The 12,405-nt window shown below is 41.0% G+C and overlaps 1 protein-coding gene across 1 annotated transcript in view; it reads left to right on the top strand.

Moving 5' to 3' along the window:
* SLC17A1 (solute carrier family 17 member 1) overlaps positions 1–12,405 on the top strand; it is a 55,890-nt gene that overhangs the window by 182 nt on the left and 43,303 nt on the right. Inside the window, exons 2-3 of the mRNA XM_060111386.1 lie at positions 567–750; positions 11,980–12,070. Of these exons, the coding sequence (XP_059967369.1) occupies positions 567–750; positions 11,980–12,070 (275 nt within the window). The remainder of the gene's footprint in view (positions 1–566; positions 751–11,979; positions 12,071–12,405) is intronic.

Raw genomic sequence — 12,405 nt, 5'->3', positions numbered from 1 at the left:
GTCTCCAAGCTATTTCTTCAGTCTTGAGGCCGGGCAACTACAAGGCTCACAGGCCTGCGGGGTGCAGACTGGTAAGTCAGCCAGAAGGCCAGGGAAACTCCTGTGAGCGCCACGATGTTGGGAAATAAGGACAAGGAATGGAAAGTTGCGGGGAAAGACGTGGCTGTCCACTCGCGTGCAGGGGCCTGTAGCAGCTGTCTGCCGTGGGAGGTATCTTGCTCTCTCCATTATATTGATGATATCCTGTTAACCTCAGAGTCCCTTTCTAGTTTAAAAGTAGCAGCCCTGTGCTAATGACTCACCTGATTGCACGGAGATGGCTGGTGAATAAGCCACTGTTTGGGGTCTAGAAGAGCTATGTGTGAACTATAGGACCCCCATGGACATCAGTAGTGACCAAGGGATCCACTTTGTCAGCCATGAAGTTCAGGAATGGGCCGATAAGAATGACACACACCAGCATCTCCCCCCGCCTCACAACCCCACTGCTGCTGGGCGGTGAATGAGCTGCTTCAACAACAACTGAGACGGGAAACCCGCTCCTTCAACGTGTGGACACATTCCAGGAGCGCTCATCCCAGGGCTAATGCCACGTTAACCCAGAGGTCTCTAGTCCACGCCATTCAGGTTCAATTGTTGACCACTGAAGGACCGTTGCCAACTGCTGGCCAGGACGATAACTCACTTTTGCCCTCGCCGCAGGCTCTACCCCGAGGGGAACACATTATAACATGGCCCTGGGACTGGCAGGTAAGTCTCTGTGGTTTGGGTTTCCTGCCTCGTGGGGAAGAGGATTAGAAAGGGACTTAAGAGGTTTCACCTGTCTCCTACCCAGCCCCACCTCAGAGGACTAAGGTAATTAATCCGGGCCCCCTACTGGAGAAGGGCACCATGACACTAACCCTGCAGTCTGTTCTATGGCCTCTCCAGTATTCGGCCCTGGCTGTGGGGACTGAGGGTAGACAGGCCGCGGGGTCCTGCAGGCCAGGACAGAAACCACGGGCAGGGGTGGTGGTATCTCAGAATGCTGTTACTGCTTGTATTTTGCTCAATGGTCGTCATCTTCCCTGTATTGTGCCTGTTAAACACCTTACATCTCACCCCTAGTCTGAGCAGAGGGAATCTGTTCACAGACTGGGCGACAACAGTGGCCTCACTGTGAAATGAGTTTGACGGCTGGGTCTACAGGGAGACGCCGTCATGGTCCTCCTCTGGCCCCTCCATGACCCGATAAGCACCTGGCTCCATAAGTTTGCCCACCTCTTGGCCTCCTGATATTCTTTATCTGCTGATGTCTGTATTGCATTTGTGGTAGCTGGTTGCAGTTCACCTCTGTCTACCTGACCCCCCATACCCCTCACTCCTCAAAGTCTGAGGGGACAATGCGGAAGGTGGGGGGGCAAGGTTGTAAGGGTCATGTGGGGTGTATAGGGGTGGAGTATATGGAGGCTGCTCAAGATGGCTGTTCTCTTGCTCTCTGCCCATCCCCTGCTCAACCAGTGCCTGCTTCACCTACACCCTACTCACATGACTGACCTTCCTACATACTTGCCCCGGCCCCAGCTAATGATTGTTCTAGCTTTAAATCAGGACATCTCCATCATAATAAGTTAACAAAGGGGCCGTGAGGGGCGTGTCCCTTTGCTGGTTTTCCTGGTAACTGATGAACCAACCTGACATCAATTCCCCACATGAACATGCTTTCCCCTTGCCCCTTAGGCCAGAATGGCTCCACCTGCTAGTTTATTAAAGGGAAACATCTGCCCTCGTGATGGCTGTTAACCTGAGGGGCTGGGAGGAAAGTGCCCCCACTCCTGGTTTCCCTTGGTAGCTGATGAGCCAACGTGATGTCAAATCCCCTATAAATGGTAGCCTCCCCCTCCCCACCGCATCGAAGACTGCTGTCATGTCCTGCCTGCCTTTCGCCCCACATGGTGCCACTCCAGGACCTTGCTTCAAACATGTAAGATTCCCTATCCATTACTCCATTGATGTCTCTGTCACTGACTCCAGGCTTTTTCCTCGGTCTCGAGGATGGGCAAGTACAGGGCCTGCAGGCCGGAGGGGTGCAGCCCAGCCAGTGTCTTCCAAATGTCCTATTCCACTTCATCATATGAGTTTCCAAGCAGAACTACCTTGTGCACTATGTCTTCAAGAAGTTTGGGTAAAATTGCTCCTTTAGTTTTTACCTGCAAACCCCTCGGAACCCTCTTCCCTCAAAGTCTGAGTGGCTGAACCACACTCACTTTTTCTCTCCCAGTAATTGCCTCTCTTTATTTCCTATGCAATTTTTACTGAATCAGCAATATTGAAATTGTGTGCCTGCCTTCATCATCCCTTTGGGTCAGGTTTTTTCCCAATTTTCCTCATTCCCAGGGGGTTTTTAGTCACTTATGAAGAGTTTCCCATCGGATTCCTCCATAAACCAAGCATATTTGGATTTTACTGATTATTATCAATAAAAACAGCTTAGGTTCATCCTGAGACAATCTCTACCTTAGCTGTATGTGTGCTTTAAAAAAAAATCAATGTAGAGGTTCTTTCCCATCAAAAATTAAGAAGTCTTTCAATTAGTAACTGCAGTACACATTCTCAGTTCCCTTTGCCAGAACTACATACCAATTTGCAGTGAGCTTTCATTCCCAACACCTGGCACCTATTTGCCTTATTGGGTTATAGGAGCCTGTTTTTCCTGCTGGCATGAATGTGCCTGGGAATTTATGTCCTCCTGGCAACGGGAGGCCAATAATTCATCCCCACAGAGATATAAATACTCCAGCTCCCTTGCTCCTACTGGGGACATCTCTGAGGCAAAACCTACACTGTCTCCCAAACTCCTAAGAATTGATCTGGACCTTACTCGATATCCCTTCTAGATCTTCTCTGCTCTGCCAGTTTTTCCTGGGAATGTGTCCTAACAGATCATTTTCACAGGAATCCTTATTTCAGGATCTGGTTCTTGAGAATTTGATCTAAGACAGTTGTTTCTGCAAGGGAACCTAGGATGCAGACTCTCAGGATAGACTTCTGGAGTTAAATCACTCACAGGCCAGATGGCACAAGGACCCTCTTGATGTTAGTAAGGACAGTGGTAATAATCCTGGCCTACTGTAGCAGTATGATTACTAAGACCCTCTCCTGTGGAACACTGGGATGGGAGATGGGATACTGGTGAAAGGACATGCACTGGCTTGGTTAATACTTCTAGTGTTGAGAGCTATGGGGAAATAGCAATTATAACAACTTCGAAGTTGGCTCTTTGATGGTCAGTACCACTGAGGGACTCAAGCAGGAGGATTACATCAGAGCATGATATGAAAGTCAGAAAATCTCCCTGGCAGCATTTAAAGATACCACGATCTCCAATAGCCAGAAGGAAGACCTGTTCTGAAGATCAGACTCAGGATTTGATGGTCAGACTAGCAGAAACACAAAGAAGACTGGATTTAAAGGCACAAAAATTATCTTATACTAAAGACAAGTTTGGGTAAACCTGAAACTTATCCTGCAGGAGTTGCTATACCTGGTGCTGGCAGATAACAGCCTCTTTGTCTGAAGACCACATAGAAAGCACAGTTGATACAGATGCCTTGCAAGAAAAAGCTTACTTGGTCAGTTTCTGTTATAGTTTCCTCTAATATCTGACAAATAATAAACCTAATGCTAGACAAATAACTAGGTCAGGTCTTAGTATGTCCTAACTGTTATAGTACTGGTCCCACTAAGGGAGGGAAGGGATTTTTCACCAATAAAGTGTCAGGAATAAGGAGAGTGTGTCTGGAATATGGGACCAGGGTTTGGGGGCAGAATGTAAGACTGGATAAGGGAGACTTTGTCAATACGAGGATACAGTGCTGTGACTCAGGACTTAATGTTATATAAGCCTAAATGGGATGCCTGAAATGGTCCACTCGTGGAAAATTAGTAACTCAAAAGCAATACTGCATGCCAGGTGGAATGGCAGAGAGTAATGCCATTTTAAATGATTTATAGGATGCTAGGATGATGGCCTTTATCATATTCCCATTCAACTCACCATTTTGTGGCCCCAGCAAAAATGGATTGTAACAGAAGGTGAAGGATTACCATAGACTTAATACAATGGTAGTCTTAACTGTGTGTGTTGTGCCAGATGACATATTTTTAATAGAACAACTTTATTTTCAGCATGTATAGAAGCCCTAGTTCCCAGAAGAGAGGAATGCTTCCAGGAACGGGCTTAGTAAGGTTTCCAATAAGCCTAAAACTATGAATACTGACTTGTCATGTTGGGATCCTCTTGCTGGTAGACCGAGAGTGAAAGAAAGAAGTCGTGGGCTTCCCTGGTGGTGCAGTGGTTGGGAGTCCGCCTGCCAATGCAGGGGACACGGGTTCGTGCCCCAGTCTGGGAAGATCCCACATGCCGCGGAGAGGCTGGGCCCGTGACCCATGGCCGCTGGGCCTGCACATCCGGAGCCTGTGCTCTGCAACGGGAGAGGCCACAACAGCGAGAGGCCTGCGTACCACACAAAAAAAAAAAAAAGAAAGAAAGAAAAGTTGCCATACTGGCCAGGAGTATTTAACCCTGATCATTATGAGATGGTTGGTTGTTACCACATAATAGGGACAGGGACAAGTATGTCCAGAGCTCAGGGAATCCCACGTCCATTTTAACTATGAAAAGGTAATTACAGCACCTACATCAAAGTTATGGCATCAAACCTTCAGAGATGAATTATTGGGTTACCCCACTCTGCAGGCAACCCAAAGCAGCAAAAGTGCTGGCCAAAGAGGAGACCTGTAATGGGTAGATGAAGAAAGATCATGAATATCAGTTAAGTCCCTGGGACTGATTACAGCAGCAGGGGTGTAAATGTTTCATTAATCTTTTCTTCCTGAAGAATCAGTGCTATGAACTTAATGTGAAGAGAGAATGGAACTGAAGAGTGTGAAGGATAACAGAAGCTATTGGTGCCCTGCCCTTATCTCCTGGGGTCCTTTATATTTTGGAGCACACCAATTCCCCTTGTGCCTTCACTGGCAACAGCCAGCACACCCATCACTTGGTTTGACGGCTGTCCTTGGGCTGCTGGAACCTACTTGATCTGTGCTCATTGAAAGGTAAAATTGTCTGGGGAGTCAGGACCTCCCAGAGGCAGCCCTTAGCTAGGGATTAATGGGTGCTGGCATATACATACTCCAACTCCTTTAGCTTTGGTTAGGAAAACTCTGAGGTATGGTCAAGGCTGTGCCCACTGCTCCCTCTCAGAATGAACCCAAAATTGCCTTCCTCTAGATTTAGCTTGTTACCGCACACTTGTTGGCTCTCCTTTCTTTTTCTGCCCACTTCCCTCCTTCCCTGCTGTTTTCATTGTTTTTCTGAAAATGCTGCCTATTAAATCACTTTTACAGGAATCTTAATGTCAAGGTCTGCTTCTAGGAGAGGCAACAAATTTATTTTGGTAATAATATTAGTGTTATTTTGATGTTAATATGGGTATATTATAATAAAGCAAGAAAAGTAAATATATTAACTAAGACGTTCAACATAAGGGGAAAATGCAAGAGTATAAAATTAATGAACTTTAAAAGAAATCACTCTAACGTTCCATTTGAATTGGAAATATTAGAATTTATGATTTTTCTCTTAAAAACTGTTTCCAAATTCTTCCACTGAAAAGGCCTAGACGCAATGAACACCCCAGTGCCCAGTGTGTGGTCTCCAGAAGTTATTTCTTTCTGAAAGGAACCAGCACTCCTTAAAGTCCAGGTCTGGGAAGAGAAAATATTTGGGGACCCTAGAATATAATTTGTGCTAGAAAATAAGGAAGCTAACCAAGATCATTAGGGTCATGCCATAATGACGTAGAAGCCAGCTTGAAGGGACTCTTGCTGGCCAAAGAGGAGACAATCTGAGAATCAAAATAGAGTAAGGACTGTGATGGATTGAAACACATCAAATTCCATGAGGTCATAATTTTACTTGGTCATCTCTGCTAAGGCACTAAATTATTATTCTGGAATTTTATAAAGTATTTATCCTGACTTTCCTATTAAATCTGTATTTAAGGGTAACCAAATATTTGATTAGATATATTTCCTGTTTTGTAGAAAATTCCAGCTCATAAATGAAGGCATGATAGAATTACAAAATCACCATTTTGCAACTTCTAATGAAATAACAGTTCTAGGTAACATTAACAACAGCTAAAATCACAGGTGAAAGGTTAAGTACTTTATTAGTGGATAAGTCAGAGAATATCTGAACCCCCTGATCAGCCTTACTAAAAGTGAGACAACCTGCTATGGTGAAAACATCCAGCACCCCTACGAAGTATTCTTGTCCTGAATCTAACCAAGTCTCTCTATATACTTAGTAGTTCCCAGGATGTAAGGGGATAAAGAAATATATCAAATGACACAGGAAGCAATTAGCCAAATCAATTGAGTCATTCTGCAAATGACTCTTGTATTATTGTTGTTTTAAATAACAGCAAGTAGAAAATAGGGGGAGGAATTGTTATGAAATTAAAGAGAGCCGAGAGCCATAACAATTAAGTGTCATATGTGGATCTTGTTTGGATCTTCATTTAAATAAATCAAGTATAAATGGATAACCTTGAAGCAATTAGGAAAATTTTCATAATGACTGGATATTAGATGATATTAAGGAGTTATTGTTTATTTATTAGATGTGCTAATGGCATATTACGTTTTCAAAAGTCCCAATGAACTATGTAGTCATGCTGTACTTTTTGCAGGAGAAATGACATGATATAATACAGAAAACAACCTTTGGGTATATGGAAACTTGAATGGCCAATTATTGAAAATTGTGGAAACTGGTTAAGGGGTACATGGTTATATTAGACTGGTCTACTTTTTTTTTTTAATTGAAACTTTCCATAATAAAACGTTAAACTTAAAAACTTAATAAGGAAAACACAGAATCCAGTTGTAGAATCCAGAAGTAATTTCAAAGGGTATGACAGAGCAGTGTAAAGCTTTGGGGCCAGCAAATAGAATGATGGTTCCCTCCTGGGTAATCAGTACCTAGAACTGGGGATATTGACACCAGATAGGAAGGTTGTTTGCTTAAATCATGGACATTAAACAGCTGCTGACCTGGGACTTTCAATCAATAAAAGGGCCCCTTCCCAGAAAATGTCAGAAATTGCCAGCCTTCATGTCAGACGGGACAAACAGCACAAACATCCTGGAATAGCCAGGTGAAAATCAGCAGAACCTAGTCTTCAGAAAAAGAAAAAAAAATCCAGCTGTATATGACAAGACATCAAAGTCTCTTGGGCAAATGGGTTAAGGTTTTCAACATTTTAAAAAACTTTTTATTAGAGTATAGTTGATTTACAATGTTGTGTTATTTTCAGGTGTACAACAAAGTGAATCAGTTATACATATACATATATCCACTTTTTTTAGATTCTTTTCCCATACAGTTCATTAGAGTATTGAGTAGAGTTCCCCATGCTATACAGTAGGTCCTTATTAGATATCTATGTTATATATAGTAGCAAGTATATGTCAATCCCAATCTCCCAATTTATCCCTCGCCCCCTTACCCCCTGGTAACCATAAATTTGTTTTCTACATCTGTGACTACTTCTGTTTCAACATTTCTTTAGAGAGAAAATAACTTGTTTAATTTATAGAGCATCTTCTATGTGCCAAACATTTACTGGGCACTTTAAAAGCACAATAAAAAATTTTTTTAATGCTTAGGTATGTAAGAAACTATAGTGCAAAATTTTTTATTTAAGGGTTTAGATGTCCCTATCTGCTCAGTAGTTTGCCTTCAAAGAGTTCCAAGGTAAAATGCTCCCAAGTACTGCTATAGATAGGAGGCTGAATCATCAGAACTTAACAGTCAATGCAGGAGAAGCCACAAGGGAATTCATACTCTTCAGAGGACACACCTCAATAAAATGTACCTCATTCTGAGTAGCTTGAATATCAAACAGATGTGACCTTTGGAAGAGATGACGAAAGGAGTGTGGGGGGAGGAGGGATGAGGAGGAAGGAGAGGAAGGGAAGAGGAAAAGAGAGGAGAGGCAGAAGGGAAAGGAGGGAAGAAGGGAGGATGGAAAGGAGGGAGGGAAGAGGGGGAAAAAGCCAATAGGTCATTTATAAGGCATTTAGAAAGCTATAGCATGCCTGTCAAAATAGTACTGTACACACAGAGCCATCCTCAATAGAAAAATCCTGGAAACTCTATGGGGCAGGCAGGTTCTACTTCCTGGTAGGGACAGAGACTGGTGGTGTCTGTCATGGTCATGAAATTACTGGCAGATTTCTAGGAGGTTTCTGGTCCACTGGATGACTTTAAGACTTGCACTCCTCCCCTGAAGATTCAAGGCAAGAATGTAAGTGAAGTTAAAAATTAAGTTTTCAAACTTTGACCTAAGGAGATCAAAAGATATGAAGAATTTAAATGGCTGAAATTAGCATATCCAGTAATTCAGTATTTTTAAAAGTTGAGAGGAAAGTCTTCACAGGGGAAGAAGGAATCGCTTTTCTGTCCTGAATCAGGTTCGTGACTATATGCTTATCTGTTATTCATTAAATGAAATTTACAATTAATTAATTCCCCAGAAGGATTAATCAGGAGGGCTCCTTTGTTAGAGATCTGATCAAAGGTATTTAGCAATCTGGGGAAATCTGGGGGGGAAATATGTATTTTTGCAAGTTTTTCACAAGGGAAAGAAAAAAAATTCGTAGGGATGAATGTGAGCTGGACAGTTATGTGGATAGACAAGGAAAGAGAAGAGTGTATTGTGGTGGATGGTGCTTGTGTATTTGTGAGTGGTGTGTATGTGGTGGAGAGTACATGTGTGTTCATGATTGTATGTGATGGTGGTGGTGGTGGTGCTGTGTGTGTGTGTGTACTGAAAAAAACAGCAGCCAGACATTCCAATGTGTAATAATGGTAGTTGACAAACTGCTCATTTAAATACACTTTGCAAATCCAATCTTAGGAATTTTAAGTGTCTTTTGAGCATCTGCTGTCATATATGCTGATATGGTCAAAACTCTTTGTTTGATTCACCCACTTTTCTGAGCTTCCTACCAACAAAGGCAGACCTGGCAGCAGGAGTCCTTTTGTCCAAGGTAGTAGGGAGAATGATTTGCCTCTCCTTATAAGGGTGCTATTAAAAAGCAGATCTTTAACTCTATGAAGATATAAGAAAAATAAAGGAATTTATTTTACCTTTAATTCCTTTTCTGACATCTTTCCTTTCTATTTGTACATCCAAGTTTCTGACCTTTAGCAATTTCCTTCTGTCTGAAAAACTTTTCATATTCCCTGCAGGGTAGGTTTCCTGGCAATAAATTCCCTCAGGTTTTTTGTGTTTCATAGTCTTTATTTCTCTTTCACTTTTTTTTTAATTCATTCACACTCTTGCATGTAGCTCAAGTTTCTTTTCTTTTTTTTTTAACATCTTTATTGGAGTATAATTGCTTTACAGTGTTGTGTTAGTTTCTGCTGTATGACAAAGTGAATCAGCTATACGTATACATACATCCCCATATTCCCTCCCTCTTATGTCTCCCTCCCAACCTCCCTATCCCACTCCTCTAGGTGGTCCCAAAGCACCGAGCTGATCTTCCTTTTTTCAGAACCTTTTTTTTTTTTTTAGATTCCATATATATGTGTTAGCATACAGTATTTGTTTTTCTCTTTCTGACTTACTTCACTCTGTATGACAGACTCTAGGTCCATCCACCTCACTACAAATAATTCAATTTCATTTCTTTTTATGGCTGAGTAATATTCCATTGTATATATGTGCCACATCTTCTTTATCCATCCATCTGTTGATGGACACTTAGGTTGCTTCCATGTCCTGGCTATTGTAAATAGTGCTGCAATGAACATTTTGATACATGACTCTTTTTGAATTATGGTTTTCTCAGGGTTTATGCCCAGTATTGGGATTGCTAGGTCATATGGTAGTTCTTTTTTTAGTTTTTTAAGGAACCTCCATAATGTTCTCCATAGTGGCTGTATCAGTTTCCATTCCCACCAACAGTGCAACAGGGTTCCCTTTTCTCTGTAGTCTCTCCAGCATTTATTGTTTGTAGATTTTCTGATGATGGCCATTCTGACCAGTGTGAGGTGATACCTCACTGCAGTTTTGATTTGCATTTCTCTAATGGTTAGTGATATTGAGCATCCTTTCATGTGATTGTTGGCAATCTGTATATCTTCTTTGGAGAAACGTCTATTTAGGTCTTCTGTCCATTTTTGGATTGCATTGTTTGTTTTTTTGATATTGAGCTGCATGTGCTGCTTGTAAATTTTGGAGATTAATCCTTTGTCAGTTGCTTAATTTGCAAATATTTTCTCCCATTCTGAGGGTTGTCTTTTGTCTTGTTTATAGTTTCCTTTGCTGTGCAAAAGCTTTTAAGTTTCATTAGGTCCCATTTGTTTATTTTTGTTTTTATTTCCATTCCTCTAGGAGGTGGGTCAAAAAAGATCTTGCTGTGATTTGTCATAGAGTGTTTTGCCTATGTTTTCCTCTAAGAGTTTTATAGTATCTGGCCTTATATCTAGGTCTTTAATCCATTTTGAGTTTATTTTTGTGTATGGTGTTAGGGAGTGTTCTAATTTCATTCTTTTACATGTGGCTGCCCAGTTTTCCCAGCACCACTTATTGAAGAGGCTGTCTTTTCTCCACTGTATATTCTTGCCTCCTTTATCAAAGACAAGGTGACCGTATGTGCATGGGTTTATCTCTGGGCTTTCTATCCTGTTCCATTGATCTATATTTCTGTTTCTGTGCCAGTACCATACTGTCTTGATTTCTGTAGCTTTGTAGTATAGTCTCAAGTCTGGGAGCCTGATTCCTCAAGCTCCGTTTTTCTTTCTCAAGATTGCTTTGGCTATTCAGGGTCTTTTGTGTTTCCATACAAATTGTGAAATTTTTTGTTCTAGTTCTGTGAAAAATGCCATTGGTAGTTTGATAGGGATTGCATTGAATCTGTAGATTGCTTTGCGTAGTACAGTCATTTTCACAATGTTGATTCTTCCAATCCAAGAACATGGTATATCTCTCCATCTGTTTGTATCATCTTTAATTTCTTTCATCAGTGTCTTATAGTTTTCTGCATACAGGTCTTTTGTCTCCCTAGGTAGGTTTATTCCTAGGTATTTTATTCTTTTTGTTGCAGTAGTAAATGGGAGTGTTTTCTTAATTTCACTTTCAGATTTTTCATCATTAGTGTATAGGAATGCAAGAGATTTCTGTGCATTCATTTTGTATCCTGCTACTTTACCAAATTCACTGATTAGCTCTAGTAGTTTTCTGGTAGCATCTTTAGGATTCTCTATGTATAGTATCATGTCATCTGCAAACAGTGACAGTTTTACTTCTTTTTCACTTTTGAGGGATATCTTCACTGGATTTAGAATTATAGTTTGGTAGGATCTGTTTGTTTTCTATATTTTTCAGGTTTTCTGTATATTTAGTAATCAACAAATATATCATAAAAATGAAATGTGAAAGCAAGGACGTGATAGAGTTGAAAGGGTATGGTATGACAAAGCAAATTTCCCTTGGATTAATGTTTTAAATCAGAGAGGAGTGCTAGATGGATTTTGCGCAGTTCCTCCCTGAGTTATGCTGACATCAGTGTGTTTTGCACTTGCAGTGGATAGAGAACAAACCCTTCAGCAAGAAGAGAAGCAACCGGAACACCCTTATGTAAATGGATAACCAGGTCCCTCCCACGAAAGGTAGAAATTATTCTCTGTTCTGTCACATAGGTTTTCTCCTTCTCAAATATGACACCATAGATTCCATGTGAGAGGCCTTTGTCCATAAAAGTATGTATGGGGTCTTAGAAATGTTCAGGAAAGGAGGTGAAAGAAAAAGAAAAGAAAAAATAGAATCCTGCTATGGTTTTCCATTAAAAAAACCCTAAATAAAAGTATCCTTGTACCTATATTGTTCACACTTTGTTATTTTGATTCTTATACAGTTGTCAGTTTATCACTTGGTGCCGGATATCAGAAAGAGGTGCACTATTTTGGTTTTATCTCAAGGAGAAAGAGACAGATCCATGGATGCAAGTGAGGTGGGATGAATGTTCTTGAGTCACGGCACCCTTGCATATCAACAGGTGGATATTTACAGAATATTTTTTTAGACTAACTGTTTATCTCAAGCAGGGCAGGGGAAAAACAATAAGGAATTACTACTATCAGATTAGTGTTAGGTTCATGTCATGGGGGACAGAATTCTAGAGGAGAGGGTGGGCAACAGATTGCATATTCTTTCAATTTATCTAAATGTTAGTGGGCTATTAAATTTTATATTTCTTGTATCAATTTTGATATTTTTATATTGTTCCTTTGAATTTGAATCTATATTCAAATTTATACATGAACATATAAAAGATATAAAC

The sequence above is a fragment of the Mesoplodon densirostris genome, chromosome 10 (genome assembly GCF_025265405.1).
Source record: "Mesoplodon densirostris isolate mMesDen1 chromosome 10, mMesDen1 primary haplotype, whole genome shotgun sequence".
In the NCBI taxonomy this organism is placed as follows: domain Eukaryota; kingdom Metazoa; phylum Chordata; class Mammalia; order Artiodactyla; family Ziphiidae; genus Mesoplodon; species Mesoplodon densirostris.
This window is presented reverse-complemented; position numbering and strand designations above follow the sequence as displayed.